The sequence below is a fragment of the Triplophysa rosa genome, linkage group LG19 (assembly GCF_024868665.1).
Source record: "Triplophysa rosa linkage group LG19, Trosa_1v2, whole genome shotgun sequence".
Taxonomy (NCBI): domain Eukaryota; kingdom Metazoa; phylum Chordata; class Actinopteri; order Cypriniformes; family Nemacheilidae; genus Triplophysa; species Triplophysa rosa.
The window spans coordinates 9,515,764-9,535,548 of NC_079908.1; the positions used below are offsets into that span (position 1 = coordinate 9,515,764).

The 19,785-nt window shown below is 38.6% G+C and overlaps 3 protein-coding genes across 4 annotated transcripts; 2 read left to right on the forward strand and 1 right to left on the reverse strand.

Annotated features, from left to right (window-relative positions):
* Positions 1-777: 777 nt before the first annotated feature.
* ncbp3 (nuclear cap binding subunit 3) lies at positions 778-5,918 on the forward strand. Its single transcript, XM_057360304.1, has 13 exons — positions 778-1,028; positions 1,521-1,586; positions 1,676-1,781; positions 2,065-2,190; positions 2,323-2,454; positions 2,562-2,746; positions 2,844-2,952; positions 3,113-3,212; positions 3,316-3,425; positions 3,834-4,143; positions 4,335-4,501; positions 4,592-4,774; positions 4,851-5,918. The coding sequence occupies exons 1-13, from the start codon at positions 852-854 to the stop codon at positions 5,144-5,146; spliced, it is 2,067 nt and encodes a 688-aa protein (XP_057216287.1). The 5' UTR covers positions 778-851; the 3' UTR covers positions 5,147-5,918.
* Positions 5,919-6,086: 168 nt separating this feature from the next.
* pgap2 (post-GPI attachment to proteins 2) lies at positions 6,087-12,149 on the forward strand. The gene is made up of 5 exons (XM_057361077.1): positions 6,087-6,616; positions 6,754-7,003; positions 9,645-9,751; positions 10,258-10,366; positions 11,162-12,149. Exons 1-5 carry the CDS (start codon positions 6,371-6,373, stop codon positions 11,290-11,292), a joined length of 843 nt encoding a protein of 280 aa, XP_057217060.1. The 5' UTR covers positions 6,087-6,370; the 3' UTR covers positions 11,293-12,149.
* Positions 12,150-14,186: 2,037 nt separating this feature from the next.
* Positions 14,187-19,395, reverse strand: rhogb (ras homolog family member Gb). Of its 2 annotated transcripts, XM_057359638.1 has the most exons (3): positions 19,288-19,306; positions 19,105-19,202; positions 14,187-16,729 (listed from the first exon to the last, which is right to left on the reverse strand). In XM_057359638.1, exon 3 carries the CDS (start codon positions 16,676-16,678, stop codon positions 16,103-16,105), a length of 576 nt encoding a protein of 191 aa, XP_057215621.1. In that variant the 5' UTR covers positions 16,679-16,729; positions 19,105-19,202; positions 19,288-19,306; the 3' UTR covers positions 14,187-16,102. The 2 variants fall into 2 exon arrangements, with proteins under 2 accessions (XP_057215621.1, XP_057215620.1); XM_057359637.1 differs by having other exon boundaries at positions 19,105-19,395.
* Positions 19,396-19,785: the final 390 nt, after the last annotated feature.

Here is a 19,785-nt window from a genome sequence, read left to right on the forward strand (position 1 = left end):
ATCCGTGCTTTAATGTATAATTCTCACATTTGTAATACTTTGGTAAGTTAACAATACTACTTTATGTAGTTTTATATTATTTATTTGAAAAAATTAAGAGCCGTTTCGTGTCTTTCCTTGAATCACTTAACTAATCAAGGTTGATATAGGATTTAGAAAGTAATTAGTAATAAGTAATTAAATGCTTTTTGGATAGAGTAATTTGTACAGTAATCTAATTACACTATTGAATATGTAATTAGTAACTAGTAATTAATTACTTTTTCAGAGTAATTTACCCAACACTGAACATAAAAAATCTGAAATCAATCTAAAGAAACAATGAAAGGAATTCATAGCAATTATATTAGAATCTTCATCTTATTTCTATAAGTTGCCGTTTCCCCGACGTATTAAAATCCTACAGACTTCTGAAAAAAAAAATCAGCTAAGGGTAAAATGGCCCAAAAAATAATTTCTATAGAAGACTGCGAAAGCGTAGAATGTCTGCATTTATTTTACTTTTTTTTTTATATATATATATTATTAAAATGACCTCATACTACAATAAACTTTATTTAAAAGAGGGCTGTTCGCAGTCGAGTTTCAACTTTCAAAGCAGACTGATCAATATATGACATCTAAGTACTGCGTGAGCAATGCTTATAAATCACTCTCGCGGTGTTTTTATGTCATATGTTGGTAGGTCTGCGCAGCGCCGCATGCAGTTGAACACACCTACCGTCTCCTGCATCCCAGCCCTCTGCGCTAAATGCTAGAGGCTCAAGCCCACTGCAGTTAGCAAAGCTAGCGCGAGGCTCCGTCCGTTCACTTCATTGGGCGCGAGAATTAGCCGTTAGCAGCCAGCGATCATGGCGGAGGTGCGCAGTCTGCGGGTGTCCGTGAAGTCCGAAAGCGCGTCTGATAGGTCAGAGTCCGACTCCGAGTCAGATTCGGATCGAGACGTCCGTGGAGCAGAGCCCATGGAGGTGGAGGAAGGAGAGCTGGAATCCATTCATGTTCGCCGCAGTTTAAAAGAACTGTTGCCGGTGAGTTAGCCTACAGGCCCGTTTCAAACCGCGGCCTCGCGTGGTTACTGTGACCGACCGTTGGTGAACCCGATGCGCTATTGAGTTCAGGGAGAGGTTGCTAAATGTAGCTCACCTGAGAGCAGTTTGAGCGGGTGAGCTTTGCCTATGATGTGGTATACGCTGTGTTTACCCATCTGAGCCTAATTTGCGTACTGTAAAGAAAAGTAAAAGAAACGGTCTGTTGCTCTGGAGCTTCTTGCTTTGCAGGTAACTTAACTTACATCTCTGGGCCATTTTTCATGATACTGACAGACCTTTATTTGGCGCGGTGTTATTTCTTAAGAGTTGGACCAAACGTTTACGCATTATTCTAATGAAGATGGCAGTGGAAATGTGTGTTATAAAGATAAACATACACTTCATGACTGCCTTGTGATTTGTTTCAGCTGTCTGTGTTTCTCACATGGGTTTAACTGATTAACTAACGTTAACTGATGTGTCTTTCCACAGGACACCAGCCGACGGTATGAAAACAAGGCTGGTACTTTTATCACTGGAATCGATGTCACATCTAAGGTAAGTCAAGGCTGTCAGTCTGTATAGTGTGTATATATATGAATAGTATAGTATGCAACCTGTTGTTCACCACATCGGTCAATGTCTAGGAGGCCATAGAGAAGAAAGAGAAACGAGCCAGAAGATTTCATTTCCAAGCTGAAGAAAATCTGACGAGGAGGAATTTTGCTCTGGACAGGGAGTTGGTAAAGAAATGTAAGAAAGCTTTCATTACTGTCGAGGAATGTTCATTAAAACTAAATATTGTAGTAGTTGTGTCATTGGCTGCTGACAGAGTTGTCCGTTTTTTGGGAACTGTTGCTTTAAACCCACCCAATAAATCTGTTTATAATCTTTTTATTACCATATTTTGCTCCAAATTTCATGATAAAACTATGGTTCCTGTAGTAAATTTTTTTTATGAAGTATTGTTATAAAATGTTCAAATTGATGCATACTCATGCCTTGCGTTTTCGGTGACTGTATACTTTCTCTTCAGCTATCCCAAATGTGCGTTTGGAAGCCCTATACCTGAGCGGGGTGGATGACATGAGTACTCAGGATATTTTCGGCTACTTTAAAGAGTATCCGCCTGCCCACATCGAATGGATAGATGACGCGTCCTGTAAGTAGAGTATCATGAAAACAAACAACGTTGTGATGTCATAACCTGTCATGATAATACATTTAAGTGTATACAAATGTTTTGTTTTAGAGCTGATCTGCAGTGCTTCTAGTCAAATTATTCTGTTTCCAGGCAACGTGGTGTGGCTGGACGACATCTCTCCAGCCAGAGCTCTTATTAACCTGAGTCGAATGCCTGACAAAGAAGAGGTCACGAGCGCAGACAGCTCCAAACCCTCTGAACTTCCAGTCCAACCGCAGAAAGGTTTTGCTTCTTATTTGTGTCCTGTTATTTGAAATGTTTCTATGGATATGTTCTGTGTGCCTATAGTATCTTTTGTGGTTAAGCATTGTGGTTATTTGATTTCCCAGACCGACGGAACCGAGGATCTGATGATGATGATGACGATGATGAGGAAGAGGAGGAGGAGGGGGAGGTAGATGATGATGATGAGGTGGTGGTGAAAGAAGACAAGAACAAAAGCAGTGATGGCAGTGAGGGTAAAGCTAGTGATATTGAGGAAGAGACAGTGAAGAAGACTTTGGAAACCTCAGAGGTACGTGGAATGATCACATCCCTTGTTATTGATGGTAATTAGACATTTTCTTTTACTTTGATTTGAATTTTTTTTGTGTTTTGTCGTTTGATCTCAGGCTGACCTGCTGTCCCAGGAAGAGAGAGAATCCCTTCTTCGCAATGATCTGAGGCCTACGATCATTCCTTTAAAAGGCAACAAACTGTTTTTGCGGTTTGCCACCCAGGGTGAGAAAACAGAGTGGAGCCTGTTGGTCATTTGCAGTGTTACAGTGTTGACACTGTGTTTCAATTGCCTACATGCTTGTGCTGTTAAAAAATATAATGTTGGAGAAAATTTGTTAAAGATGCATTTGACAGGCTGTGACCGTTGGTTGTTGTATGGCAGATGACAAAAAAGAGTTGGGTGCGGCCAGGAGAAGTCGGTACTACATGAAATATGGGAATCCAAACTATGGCGGCATGAAAGGCATCTTGAGTAACTCTTGGTAAGAACTTGAGTTTGTTTGCGCAAAAGATGTGATTTCATTTGGTATTTGGATACATAAAGTTGTGTAAGGGTTCTGTAGCTCCTATTCATATTGTGTGCAGGAAACGGCGATATCACACGCGGAGGATCCAGCGTGACGTTATAAAGACCAAAAAGTCCCTCATTGGAGACAGCATGGGCCACACGCCACCCTACACACACAGACACTCGGGTATGAAAAACGTCCTTAAAGGGACGGGTATAAAATAAAAATAAATAAAAATGTATTCACCTTCGAGTTGTTCCAAATCTGTATAAATTTCTTGGTTCTGATGAACACCGAGAAAGATATTTGGAAGAATGCTTGTGACCAAACAGTTCTTGGACCCCATTGACTACCATAACAGGAAAAATTACAATGGTAGTGCCCCAGAACTGTTTGCTTTTCTACATTCTTCAAAACATCTTCTTTTGTGTTCAACAGAACAAAGAAATTTATAAAGCAATTTTTCCTACTATAGTAGTCAATGGTGGCCAAGAACTGTTGGTTTACAGGAACAACTTGAGCGTGAGTAAATGAACTTGATCGTAACCTCTATCATAGAAGCACAAGCTCATTGACATTTTATTCCTGTCTTAGCTGACCTGGTGAATCTGCCAGAGGAGCCTATAGAGGAAGAGGAGGAGGAAGAAGAGGAGGAGGATGGAGATGAGGATATGGATGCTGATGATAGAGTGGTGGAGTACAAAGATCGGGGTGAAAGGGAACTGGGTCCGCGGTTGACGGAAGGGGGTGTGCGTAGTCGTTTAGGAGTGTCGCCTGCATCTTCAGATTCAGACGAGATGGATTATGACCTGGAACTGAAGATGATCTCAACACCTTCGCCTAAGAAGAGCATGAAAATGACCATGTATGCCGATGAGGTAGAAACCAATCTTCGCAGTCTACGGTGAGAAATATTTATACCGGAATTCTATTGGTTAATGCTTTGATGTATAATATGTTGGTATGTATGTATTGACTTGAACTTTAAGTTTGTAAAATCAATTTGAACCATGTTATTATAACCAACATACACGTTGCGCATTCTTTCTGAATTCTGATCATCTTTCACGTGTGCATCTTTTTACCCTTTTCTAGAAACTCTATAGATAGTGACACAAGTGGCAGTGTTAAGAATCGCATTGGTGGCAGCAGCAAATCTAAATCAGAAAAAGTGACAGATGTGAGACAGTTACTGGAGGAAAAGAGGCAGGGACTCTCTCAGCCGAGTTCACGCCCACCAGCAACTTCTAGCACAAAGACCGGTGAGACGCCTAGCTATACTTTTTAATGTTTTCCTAAAACACAGCAGCAGCATGTGTGGTTGATGCATCGGTTTATCATTCTCTTAACAGATGTGAGACAGAGATTAGGTAAGAGAGCACACTCTCCAGAAAGATGTCGCTCTGTCTCTCCTGTCGTTTCTAGAAACGCAGTCTCTCGTAGAGAGCCGTTGACTGATGTGCGCAGCAGGCTGGGTGTGGCTAAACACGAGGGGCGTAGTATCTACTCAGAGTCTTCAAAAGATAAGAAAACAGGTACGCCATGTAACTACACACCTGTTGTTTTTCTAAAGCAGAGAACGTCTGATGTTCACGGTGTCTCTATTTCCAGGGGGCTTGTGGAGCCGCCTCGGCCCATCTCACAAGGAAAGTGACGACGATCACAAGGTTTCTTCTCGGGCGTCTTCATCACGAGGAATGCGACGGCGAGATGATGTCGAATCTGATGGAACTGATGAAGACAATGATGAAGAGGATGATTCTCAGCTGCAAAAAATATGGGGAGCAATGATTAAGCAGAAGGAACAGCAGACCAACAAGATGAAGAAAAGCAGGCTGGACAACCTTCCCTCGCTGCAGATCGAGATCAGTCGAGACAGCAGCGACGGCTCGGACAGTGATGCCTGAGGGACTCTTATTGTTGGTGGAGAAAGTGTGGGTGATGGAGGAATGATATTTAAGACAAAGCAGTGCGGGAGAGTTGAATAACGCCTTTATAAAACTGTGCTGAGAGACCTTCACATATGTGATGAAAAACATTCCTACATTCCCGCTTTTTGCCCTTCAACAGACATTGCAGATGTTCTATTACTCATTTTTCCAAGAGCTGTACTAACTTCCAGTGAGCTGTTGGAATAAGAATTTTTCAGAATGAATGAAAAATTGCGCAGAATTATTTTTTTCCATTTCAAAGAAAGGACAGTGGTGTGCCCTCATGCATTTTGTTTTTCTTTAAAAGAAAATGGATTTGTTGTTGTATTTAACATGTCATGAAGGCCTGTTTTAAATATAGGGTGATGCACCAGGTTGACCAAAACAGTCCTGTGACTTGATTTAGTGGCTGGCTGGATGAGCAAGCAGTGTGATTGGATGTCATGAGCAATACAGTTTTTTTTAATACTGTCAATAAGTTCATGCATTATTGCCATTCCTGTTACACATGACTGTTTTATCACTGTGGGTTTGATGTGTAAAAAATAATTTTAGACTTTAATTTGGTGCAAGCCAAGCTTTATTGTAATGTACACAGTCCTATAAGAGGGACACATACTGTAGCCAATCAAAAAAATCATTTTCCCACAATGAATGGTCTTTATTCTCTAAATACGTCTGGTGGAAAAAGTGAAACTTTGACGAAAAGGCATTGTGTGCATAATAAAAGCCCTGTTTTTTTACATTGCATTGGTTCATCTGACAAATCCATACTTTAGAAATTTGAGGACAGTTTATTTTGTATTATATTGCGTGACAAGAATGTATAAAAATACAACATTTTATTTCGCAAATGTTGCTATTACAATAACGAGTCGTGCGCACATAGACTTTAATTCTGAAAATCATAGTCAACGCAAACCGGAAGTCGTATTCGTGACAAGCCACACGTTTGCAGTGAGATGGTGAATGTTTTTGGCGTTAACTGACAATATTACATTTACGGTTGTGACGGTATTGTATGTCGCTTGGTTAAGGACTCACATTGTGTTAAAATCACAGGGCAAAATGATGGCATGAAACCGGGGTCACGTTATCGATCAATCAAAGTGTGTAACGTTAACTCATGGTCCACGGCCAATTTAATTCACGAACTTTATATCGCTTAGAAATGTCAGACATGTGGTTAAGGACGCTGGCATGACATCATTGCTCCCTGAATGGACTGCATACCGTGTTGTTGTTGATACGGCTGGGGGTGTAATCGGATCAGGGAAGATGCAACAAGTTCCGTACGGATCTGTGGATCGAGACAAGCCTCTCATCCGAGTGCCTTTCACCCGTTTTGCGGTGATCACGGTGTGTTTGCCTCTGCTCGGCCTCATCACCTGCATCGTGTTGTCAATGCTCAATCACTACAATGCTGCTACCTACACGCACTGCCAAGTGAGTACCCGCTGCCATATTCATACAGAAAAGTTAACAATTACGATTTGACATTGTTACATTTAACAAAGCAATAAATGTGAACTCCACAGTTATAACTGTCTGTTATTTCTCTGTTAACACAAACTGTTTGACAGGTTGCTAACTACCTCCCATCCATCAGCGCGGCCATCAGTCTGACACCGGAGCGCTACATCTGGCGCTTCAGCATCGGCCTGCATTCAGCCCCGCGGTTCCTGATGGCAGCAGCGTACCTGAGCTTTTACCGAGGCAGATTTACAAAAAGACTCACAGAGCAGCTTCTCAGTGTCCTTACATTCCTCTTAGCTCTCAGCGAAAACGTAGGACTTCTTCTGCTCACCTACGTCTCCTCCACAGAGACTTACAGTAAGTGACTGTTTGAAATGTACATGCATCAAAAGTTGAAAAATACGTATTGCACACAGAGAGTATAGCATAAGCTAACTTGCATCTAGAATCTATAGAAAGAAAGAAAAATAATAAAAACGATTATTAAAAAATAATCACAAAATAAAACATACATTTACAGGTGCTGGTCATATAATTAGAATATCATCAAAAAGTTGATTTATTTCACTAATTCCATTCAAAAAGTGAAACTTGTATATTATATTCATTCATTACACACAGACTGATATATTTCAAATGTTTATTTCTTTTAATTTGATGATTATAACTGACAACTAATGAAAATCCCAAATTCAGTATCTCAGAAAATTAGAATATTACTTAAGACCAATACAAAGAAAGGATTTTTAGAAATCTTGGCCAACTGAAAAGTATGAACATGAAAAGTATGAGCATGTACAGCACTCAATACTTAGTTGGGGCTCCTTTTGCCTGAATTACTGCAGCAATGCGGCGTGGCATGGAGTCGATCAGTCTGTGGCACTGCTCAGGTGTTATGAGAGCCCAGGTTGCTCTGATAGTGGCCTTCAGCTCTTCTGCATTGTTGGGTCTGGCATATCGCATCTTCCTCTTCACAATACCCCATAGATTTTCTATGGGGTTAAGGTCAGGCGAGTTTGCTGGCCAATTAAGAACAGGGATACCATGGTCCTTAAACCAGGTACTGGTAGCTTTGGCACTGTGTGCAGGTGCCAAGTCCTGTTGGAAAATGAAATCTGCATCTCCATAAAGTTGGTCAGCAGCAGGCAGCATCAGAAGCGTCTCGCCTGGGCTAAAGACAAAAAGGACTGGACTGCTGCTGAGTGGTCCAAAGTTATGTTCTCTGATGAAAGTAAATTTTGCATTTCCTTTGGAAATCAGGGTCCCAGAGTCTGGAGGAAGAGAGGAGAGGCACAGAATCCACGTTGCTTGAGGTCCAGTGTAAAGTTTCCACAGTCAGTGATGGTTTGGGGTGCCATGTCATCTGCTGGTGTTGGTCCACTGTGTTTTCTGAGGTCCAAGGTCAACGCAGCCGTATACCAGGAAGTTTTAGAGCACTTCATGCTTCCTGCTGCTGACCAACTTTATGGAGATGCAGATTTCATTTTCCAACAGGACTTGGCACCTGCACACAGTGCCAAAGCTACCAGTACCTGGTTTAAGGACCATGGTATCCCTGTTCTTAATTGGCCAGCAAACTCGCCTGACCTTAACCCCATAGAAAATCTATGGGGTATTGTGAAGAGGAAGATGCGATATGCCAGACCCAACAATGCAGAAGAGCTGAAGGCCACTATCAGAGCAACCTGGGCTCTCATAACACCTGAGCAGTGCCACAGACTGATCGACTCCATGCCACGCCGCATTGCTGCAGTAATTCAGGCAAAAGGAGCCCCAACTAAGTATTGAGTGCTGTACATGCTCATACTTTTCATGTTCATACTTTTCAGTTGGCCAAGATTTCTAAAAATCCTTTCTTTGTATTGGTCTTAAGTAATATTCTAATTTTCTGAGATACTGAATTTGGGATTTTCATTAGTTGTCAGTTATAATCATCAAATTAAAAGAAATAAACATTTGAAATATATCAGTCTGTGTGTAATGAATGAATATAATATACAAGTTTCACTTTTTGAATGGAATTAGTGAAATAAATCAACTTTTTGATGATATTCTAATTATATGACCAGCACCTGTACATGCATACTTTCAACTTACCTAAATGTACTTATTTTAAGCATACTTCCAAGCCTGGCAACATGAATAAGTCATTAAAACAACATTAAATAAATAAAAATATGCATACAGCTTTGTTTTAAATCAATGCTTTACCATTCATGTAAAGTATTTGATATCACATACTACTTTAATCTCATATGACAAGTTTCAGATTTGGGAGCCCTGTCGGTAAAGTCATTTTGTCCTTGTGTGGTTCTTAGAAATATATTATCTATATTATTACTATTATAAGCTTACCCTTGAGAATCGTTTTAATAAACTCACTCAACAACTGTGCTTTGGTGGTTTTTAACTAGAAAATGTACAGATTGCAGCTTTAACATGTTCATTTCAGTCCCATGAAATCAAAATGGACCCTGTTTACTTGCGTAAATCTACAAAAAATGCCTTTGTAATCTTTATCCAAAAAGTACTTCTAGATGACTTTTCTAGATCCAGTCAATTTGCAGTGGAAACACAAAGCTCACCTTCCTTTTTTTATTCAGGATTCCATTTGACACAGAAATACATCACGGTACCAACGTAAAGTTGATTGCTGCGGTTCACTGGGTCATTGCAAACTTCTGTCTCAGAAAACTGCTATGCATATTAACGCCAATATTTAATTTCTGATTTGAATTTAAAATATATGAAAGTATGTAAATATAAAATTAATGAAAAATATACCAAAAATATGTCCTGCAATAGAATTATTTTACAGGCGATTCTTATGAGAATACAAAATGTTGATGACACTATTTCAATTCTTTGTGAGATTCACCTCGCAGCTCACTGTGATTTATATTTACTATATATTTTTATATATTTACTATATATTATATTTACTAACCTCAACATTCCTTTCTGTCTTATGTGTAACATGTTTGTATGCGCTCCACAGATGTCCATAAAAGCGGCTTTATCATATTTATTGGCAGCTCTTTATTCCACATGTTATGCACCTGTAGGTTGTGGTCAGTGATCGCGAAGTATTCCCTCAGTGCAGAGGTAAATCAGCTTTCTGTATTTTATTCTGTATTACTATTTTCTGTAGTATGCACAGATCAGCAGAGGGCAGTATACACTAATCTAACTACATGGTTTCTGCCTCATTATGGTCAATCGTCATATAAATAGAGTTTACCGTAAATGACCATTTTACACTTTGCAGTCACATTGAATTATTCTTATCATTTTTGTACATTCATAACACTGCTCCAATCTTGACACCACAAGCGTAGCTGTATTAAAAGGTGTTGCTTCTGCTGGTGGCTGAGAACATGGTAGTCAAAGTGTAAGAGACCGCAGTTTATGATTATATTTCAAGCGCTATGAAAGTGCAGCTGAGTTTCTGTACTTCAGGGGAAGTGGTTAAGATAGACTTTTACAGAACATCATGCCACCTGCTTGCACCACATCGTGTTGCAGAAAGAAAACTGATGACATTTTGTGTCTTTAAATTTTTGCCTCCATTATTTCTTCACTCCATCCACTCAAACCGTCTGTGACATCAGGAGATGATGTCATACCGCCATAAGTTCCGCCTCTTTCTCTTCAACGGCTGTTTCTGCCTGTTGGCTTTCTACTTCTTCAGACGCCACAACACTTACTGTGAAGCAGGAAGTGAGTGCAACATCTTGGGTATTCTCTGTCGTTCACCCCACCCATGTTTTACTAACCATTTGTTCCTGTTTTACCGTTTTTACAAGCATGAATCTGCCACTTTTTTCACATTAAGTTCTTAAATCTTAAAAGTCTATCATATTCACTTAAACAATGCATTATTTCTCACCTTAAAGAAATAGTTTACCCAAAAATTCAAATACTTTCATTTTGGTCTCCCTCGTGTCATTTCAAATCTGAATGACTTCGGTAGAACTCAAAAGAAGATATTTTGAAGAACGTTGGTAACCAACCATTATCGGCCCCCATTGACTTCCATTGAATGTACACAAAACTACTGAGACATTTCTCAAAATATCTTCTTTTGTGTTTCACAGAAGAAAGTAAGTCATACAAGTTTGGCATGACACGAGGGTGAATAAAAGATGACAGAATTTTAATTTTTCGGGTGAACTATCCCTTTTAAAACCTATATGATTTTCTCCCTTTCATGGAGCATAAAAGGTACATTTTTAAAGAATATCTTTGTGTTTCCGTATCATGGAAGTAAAATTGTGTTCTGGGACATCAGATTCATTTCTACAGCCTGACTTTAGAAGAACACATTCCAGATTATTGTATAAAACATTTTCCTTTTGGAGCTTGACAGTCCCAGTCCCCATTTACTTTCATTATATGGAAAAACAGCCAAGATCAAAAAATCACTCTTGTATTGCAGAGAGCAAAAAGTAATTTGTTGAGGTTTAGACAACCTAAACTAGTGTTTAACTTTGTTCTCTTACCTGTCTGTGGCAGTTTATACACTCTTTGCTTTCTGTGAGTATCTGGTCGTGCTCTCCAACATGGCCTTCCACATGACTGCCTACCGGGACTTTGGAGGTAAAGAGGTGATTGTTGCAACACCTCCAGAGGGAAAACACTTCTGATACAGGATGTGAACGCTTACATCATATTCCTAGAACTTGAGACACTACGGCTCTCATATCGACCATCATGCTGAGGATGATTTGGGTATACGTGTACGAGACAGTTTACATTCAATTTTTATTACAGGTGTTAAAAAAGATTTCAAATGATTATTTTAATTTGTTTCCACGTAGAGGAAACTCATGGGTGTATTTGGTCTGCTTATTTTGTCCTCAAAATGTTCAGTAATTTATTATCTTTTAATCACTTTTAGTGTAATAAAAATGTAAAGTGGCGTTTCTCTTTCTAGTTCTTGTTCAGGAGCGCCTGTTAAATATTTGCTCATTATTTGCAAATGTATAAAGGAAGAGACTGTAATGTGTTGTCAGTGTATATGCAGTTGCTGTTTCACCGGTGTAGCTGTAACAGTGAGAACTGCTTGTGTATCAACATCCTTTAACACAACAGATCATACACATGCTGACTAATACTAGTAGGAGTTCATTCACACCAGACAGTTCTCTCTTCCTTTGTGACTGCTAGTGTCAATCATGTGAAAAGTTTATTTGCACTTCCTGTTCTTTTTATTGGCTAAAGAGCATTGGTAAGGTCGTACTTATTTATACTGTTAAACGATGTTTATTATAGGCCTTAGAACATGTAAAATGTGATAGTTGCCATGTTTTATACGCAAGGACTGCTATAACGCAGCGTGACATGTGACTTGTGTTTCACAGATTTTGAATTGGATTTTTAAAGGCATTCTTTTTTATGTTAAGCATGATATTGTGAACATTTCTGTATATAACAATGCTCATTTTGATGTACCAAACTCGTTTTTGTGTCAAATAAATATTTTGATATAAATAACCACGGATCATTTTGTACATTATGCATCATTTTTTCATTTGTTAACTTTTTATACTTTATTTTATAGTTGGGCAGATCAAATGGGTAAATTTGTGTAAAAGAATCATTCAAGTCTATTCCTAATTAACGTTTAAATATCTGGAAGCACTTTCATAATGTTTGAATTGTCTTAAACATCGGGGCACTTCCAGCGTTATGGATGTGACATTTTCAGTTAAAAATTGAAATATTAATTTTCATAGAAGGTATTTCTTATCAATATATTGAATCATCTGTTTATATTTGACTAAACCCCTGATGATAGACATCAGAAGAATGTCAGTCTACGAGTTGTCTATTTAAAAAAAGAGAAAAATTCATATGTTTGGATATGACAAAAAAGGAGGCACGTTTTTGAAAGACAACATAGTTGGGATTTCTGTGAATTAAAACATATAAACCAGAAGCAATAATACCCAACAATTGAGAAGGGATGACTTTTCATAGACCACGAAATTTTCATGTGCCCAATATGGACCGTTATGGATGTGACAGTTCACCTACCTGACTATAGAAAACTATTCTTTAAAAACAGCGTTCTATTTAAAAGCTTCACATGAGTTTTTAAACCACCAAATATTGACATCTGACCTAGTAGTATACATTTAGTATACATCTGACCTATTACAAGACATTTACGTGGAATTGCCCATTTCAAAGATTATCTTGAGTTTAAAAATCTGAGTAATATTGCAGCTAACTGTCATCACGAGTTGAAACCGTGAGCGCAGGTAAACAAATGAATGGAGCTACAAAGACAAAAGAGTCTCTGTTAGCACTCGGAAAACAAACAGGGGTACCAGGAGCTCATTTCCCTGTCAAATGAGAGCGAGCGTGCGCCAGTGAGTGATGCTACTACTGGTAAACATTACAGCTGTTCCGAGAAAAAAGCAGAGAAAAAAAATCAGATATGGAAAGTGAGAGGGTGGAGATAAGCAGGAAGACATGAATTCAAACTGATGCCAAATTGGGAGTGCGCTGTTTATTCAGAAATGAACACAGATTAAGGAAGCTTGCATGCTGAAGAGCTTGAGGAAATCCCTCTCCAGCGTTCCCAAATTCACTGACCATTTAGTTAAGCAATCTTTTGCCATAAAATTCTGTTTTGGTGAAGTAGCACATGCATAGACTCACTATAGGTATTTGTAAAATTTCAGTGATGAGAACCCTAAGAGATTTGTTTGAACTGTAACTTGCCTGAACAGCTCAGCCTAGGCATTTGTGTGTGTGAGAGAGAGAGAGAAAGAGACCAGACAACAGAGGAAAACAGATATCAAGTTCTGTTTTTCTTTCCCATCTCCCTCGTGTGCTGCTATCAAAGTGAGATAAGGAATTATATAGCTGACTAATGTATTTGAATATAATATACTCACTTCCTCTTTCAGACTGTATAAATGAATATGGCAGCGGGATACATTTTGGAAAGTTAATTTACCTTTTATTTCTTTGTGACTTCCTAACAAGCAGAGTTTTTTATAGTTTGGATTTTAGATTTATTAATATTTTAAATTAGCTTTTATTTTTTATATTTTTAGTTTTTTGTGTTCATTTTAGTTAAAGTTTTAGCAATTTTGGTATATGCTTTTATCATTTGATTATTTATTGGTTTATTTTTAATGTTGCTATATAAAATTAATTATGTTTTAGTTTTATTTTAGTTTTTGTTTATAATTTACTTCAGTTTATTATAGTTCATTAAAGTTTACTTACTTCAGTTTATTTTTGAGGCAACATTTCAATTTTTCCTTGAGTTACGTTTTTCCAATAATTTTAAGGTCAATATTTTATTTTATTTCAATGAACAGGAACGTTTTCAAAGTTTTAATTTTAGTCAACTAAAATAACCTTGCTAACAAGTGACATGATTACATTTCTTTCATTACAATTTCTAAAAGAGAGTACTCAGACGTGAAAGTTCATGTGTGAATTTCATAAGCTGATTTTCATCATTCATTTCAAAACCATGTTAAATGTGGAGGAAGTTGAAATAACAGACATTCGAAGGTTTCAAAGAAGCCAAAGGTTTTATTTAGACAAACAAAAATGCACAAAAATTGTCATTTAATGATACATGGAGTCACTAAAACAGTTATTCCTTGCACTGCTCTGTTCTCATGAGAAATATCATAACATACATCAGCCTGTCCAAGTCCTGTCTTCACTTCTAAATGTCTAACTCACTGACCAGAAATTCAATGCTTGGAAATGATTGCTTTCACATGATGATGAGACATTAATGGTCGGTCATTCTGGCCAAGAGCACACCTACAGATTGTGGAACACATGTTTTGGTTTGATCACAATTCACTCGGGTATTTTTTTTGTTTACGTTTTTTTACTATGGAGAATAAAGCATATGTTCACACAGTCATTAATGCAGTGTGGTTAATGCAGTTACATAAGCCACGATGTACATTAGAGCATCAAAGAGAAAAGAGATCAAAGCTGTTTTATTACCAGTAGCAAGGCACACGCCTTTGCTAATGGACAAAACAAAAGAGGCAAATCATTTAAGAACACGAAAGTACAATGCTTAAAAATCTGACATACACAGCAACGCTGAAGACAATGTAAAAATATACATTCACTTCAAGCTTCGTAAAGCTCATTTGTGATTGTGTTGACTGCTACTTAAAAGGATAGTTCACCTAAAAATGAAAATTCTTTCATCATTTATTCACCCTCATGTCCTTCCAAACCTGTTTGACTTTCTTGTGCAGAACACAAAATATGATAATTTGAAGAATGTTGGTAATCAAACAACATTGAACCCCATTGACTTCCATTGCCCACTGAGAAATATTTCTCAAAACGTCTTCTTTTGTGTTCCAGAGAATAAAGAGTCATATACAGGTTTTGAACCACATGAGGGTGAATAAATGATGACAAAAGTCAATATCATGAGTTGTTCCTGAATCAGTCATGATGAAAGTTTGCTAATAAGATTTCAAAGCCCCACCCTGTTGTGGTGCAGATGAAAAGAATGAAGAATAGATGCTGAGGCCTTTGTTTCCTGAATGAACTGCCAGATCCACACCACATGGAAGTAAAGCGGAGAATCCAGCATAAAATATCCACATTACAGCTATAAGGTCACTACTTGTTGGCCTGTTCTCAAGGACATGTACCCCATTCACAGAACAAGCACTGTGGGTATAACAAGTTTTATTATATTAGTACCTATTTATATACTATATTCTCAGATTCCGTTCTTGTGAAAAAATTAGAACTAAAATGATATATTACTAAAGCTACAAACACTAAAAAGGAACTGTATTATTTTTCTTAGTTGTTTTTATGGATGTATTCTGATACCCAAAGATGCTATCAAACTGTTAGGTAGTTTAGTCAAATCTAGAGATGCATCGATATATCGGCCAATAACCGGTATCGATGAAAGCAATTTTTCAAAACAGCCGATGATCAGGGCCGATATATCCTGTCAATCAAAAGATGACAGGGAAATGCAATGAATTTGTGCTGTGTATAGAAAATGTTAAGAAACATCACCAGTTTGATGTTCAATATTAATAGTCAATATGAATGAATAACATTCAGAAAGTTAAGAAATATCGGTATCGGCAGATATGACGCTATCGGTATGGGTGGAGGAATTTAGTATCGGTGCATCTCTAGTAAAATCCCCAAAGAGGATCAAGATTTGTTCTCCCCCATAACCAAATTATTTGCCAAAGTAAACAAAGAACACGCTTATCGTTTTCTCTAACTTTGGTGGGGATCTTAACACAAAAATAACAAAACAAAAATTTTTTTTTTTAGTTTCATAACTTCATTATGCATATTTCTAATTTCACAGGTTAAGGCTGTGTTTCTTGTTCACCATTCACAGAATTCCTAACATTCCCAACATTCCTATGCATTCCACTGTGTAATTCAATTAAAATACCACTATCTGTGTTCTCAGAGGAGTACACACGGCCTCTTGTTAACCACAGGCTGAGGACTGAGAAAAGCTCGCACTCCCTCTGCAAACACGTCCTTGATGCCGTCCTGGTTGAGTGCTGAGCACTCCAGGTATTTGATGGCATGGATTTGGCGAGCGAGCGCCTGACCCTGCTGCGACGTAATGGGTGTCTGGTTCTGCTCCTTCAGCTTCTTCAGCACATCCGCATCATTGCGCAGGTCACTTTTGGTCCCCACCAGCAGGATAGGCACAGTGGGACAGTGGTGCGTCACCTCTGGGTGCCATTTGTGCTTGATGTTCTCATAGGACGGGGGGCTGGAGATGGAGAAGCAGATGATGAAGACGTTGGTCTGCGGGTAGGAGAGCGTACGGAGGCGATCGTACTCCTCCTGACCCGCCGTGTCCCACAGATTGAGGCTGACGGTGCGCCCGTCCACGCTGACTTGGGAGCTGTAGTTGTCAAACACGGTGGGGATGTATTCTTTGGGAAACGCTCCGGTGGTGTAAGAGATGAGCAGGCAGGTTTTTCCTACCGCTCCGTCGCCCACCACCACACACTTGATGCTTTGCATGATAGAAACCACTCAACCTGACCCAAAGGATGAACACTTAACTTTAGCAGTCTGTAGAGAAAGACACACACATCAGTGTTTATTAGTACAGGATGCTTACAGTAAATGGATGGGACTTGGTAAATTATGGCATGATTTTTTTTCATGGACAAACATATCAATGCAAAAAAGTGGATGGTGCTTTGTTAGGTTGTGTGTGGGAATGGATTAGTGGAAAGAGAGATTTACACATGCAAAAAGAGTGACGAAGGAACGAGACCAAAGAGAAAACCTAAGCGTTTATATTCATGCAAATATGTAGCGTTGATGTCGTTTGGGCCTTTGTGAAACAATGTTTTGAATATACAGTATCAGACAGTTCCTTCTATTTTGCTCTAGTAATAAGCTGTGCCTATTTTATTACAAATATATACAAATAATTCACATGTAACAAATATCACACAGTTTACTTCCTCAAATTGCATACAATACGTAAACACAAAAGGCATTTTTCCTATTCGCTTTCATTTGAGGCGTATTTACCAGCACTTTTAAAGGTAGTTTTGGCACAAATCATTCTGTTCAAATTATGTACACATTCTTCCAAATATCTTCTTTTGTGTTCTGCAGAAGAAAGAAACTCGTACAGGTTTGAAATTACAAGAGGGTGAGTAAATGATGACAGAATTTTCATTTTGGGGTGAACTATCCCTTTAAATGTGCCGTTTCGACTTAATGTTGCTGTGTGATTATTTCCATATTTGCCACGTTACGGCTATTCCCTCAATAGTGACCATGGCATCCAGGCCAACTTCTCTTTAGTAAATGTGAGAGCAAAATGGAATCTTGCACATCAACAAGAAACAGAGCTGAGGAGCTGAATGCAAAGTTCTTTCTTTCTTTCTCACTTCTCACTTATTCCAAAGGTCTGGCACATGTTTGACCCCAGGAGAAAGGAGTAAGACAGACTCGGCCCAATCTCCTGAGACATTCACAGAGAAAAATCCTCCAAGCCCTGCCCTCTTCTACAAGGCGTTACTAGCCAATGTGGTCATTCAACCAAGAGCTCAGAGAAACAACACTGACAGACTAGTCTGGGTGGAGTCTGCATTCCTGTCATTAATATCTTATAACACCACCGCAAAAATCATCTTTAGTGATATCAAACAATGAAAAAAGACCGGTGGAGCAGTATAGCATCTTCATTAGAAAACATTTATTGATATAAGCAATCAGAGTAGTGACAATTCTAGATGCCTGAGGTTTCGTAGCAAAAGCAGAACCTATACAAGACTGCAAAGCTTGCAGAAAGAAAACAAAACTAGAAGTGGTTTTCTCTCTTTTACACATTTACACATTCAAAACTGACACTACAGTCTGATTTAAAGTCTGATCTTGACTACACACGGACCGCATTTACATTTCTATCCGTCTGTATTTGCACACCTGTGCATGTAGAAATGAGAAGAAGATGATCACGGGAACTGTCACCACAACCTATGACACAGCAAGTCTCATCTTTCCAATGACTCACTCAAACGATGGAAGATGCCTCACTATGAGCCTTTCATTCAGAAATTCTAGCTGTTTTGTAATGGTATCTACATATTAGGAAATTCACACAAAAATGTTCCCAGGGTTTTAGCTGAATTGCCCCGCCATCCACTTTGATGCATCAGGGTGGAAGAATCGCTCACAAATGGGCCTTTATCTACACTAACGTGAATGGCCGCAGTTGGTTAAAACATGATACGTCTTGCCAGCTTTTTCAAAAGCTAAAGCAGATGTGGTTTCTGACATGCAATAAAGGAAAAACGGATTCAAGTGGACCTGCTACGGTTCTTAAATGCTGACATTTCCCCCTCTTGGATTTCTTAAAATGAGGATGTCTTTCAGTTCCTCATTCCCTGTGGAAAACCCAGTCTTCTTTTTTTCTCAGCATTTGCATAATTTCCCAATCATTTGATATAGGGGCTATATTGCATATCATAGGTTTCTATATCTGTACAGCCGCAGTTTCGGAAAAACATATTTCACAGAACACCAATAATACGTATATGTAATCATTTAATAACAATAATAACTGGATGGTTAGATACATATTTATGCAAAAGTTATTGTCAATCTTGCTTACAGTACATCATTATCTCCTGCGTTATTGTATGGGAGTGGCCCGTATTTTTGATGTCTCGAAACACATTAAACTTCCCTCATCATTGGTTAAGTATCGAGCTATGGTCGAAAGCGAGAACATTGCGTGAATTATAACGCAACCACGTACGATACGATTTACAAACATGTCAATGCGCAGTTGCTCTTCGGTAAGTGCATATATGTTTTTAAATTAAAACAAGTGTCTTTCTCTTTAATTTAAATGGTTAACGATGTATTTAACACGGCTATTAAACAACACAATGTGCAGATCAATACGTTATAACGAGTCTTACCAAACATAGCAGATGATCCTATTGCGCGTAATCCCGCAGCTGTGGATGTTGCTTCTTGAAGTTTGTAGGAAGTGCAGACCCTGTAAGAGAGTTCACCCCTAAGAGAGGAAGTTAATGGCTTAACGGCATATTTGAGGAAGTTTACCGAAGTAAATAACTTTGCTATGAACAAGAGGGCGTTACTTTAGTAAACTTTAGTGAACGCATTGGCTCGCGCGCAGTGTAGATGGGTGTGCATCACACGCATCACAGGGAAATCCTGAAACATCACAACTCGTGTTCAAAAACGTTGAAACTACCTGGCTCGAGGTTGAGGAGGAGTCGTGAAAACACCGACTCGTGCACGCGCATCTCTTCCCGTATTGAGGCCGTGGGTGTTGTTTGCGCACCCCTAGTAGGAAATACCATAGTAATCATAGTTTCCACTAAAATGGTTGTTGTTTTTATAAACCATTCACAAATCGATATGGCTATATGTCCATCAAATGCGAATTCAGGCTACATCTAAACTAAGCATACTCCAAACTGTAAAATAAACCATGTTGTTTCAACTCAAAAAATAAGTTAAGTTACCTGGTTGCCTTAAAATTTTGAGTTTATTCAACTAAAAAAATATTAGTCAACACAAATAGTTTGCATCAAATTCATTGAATTAACTCAAAATTGCATAACTTATTGCCT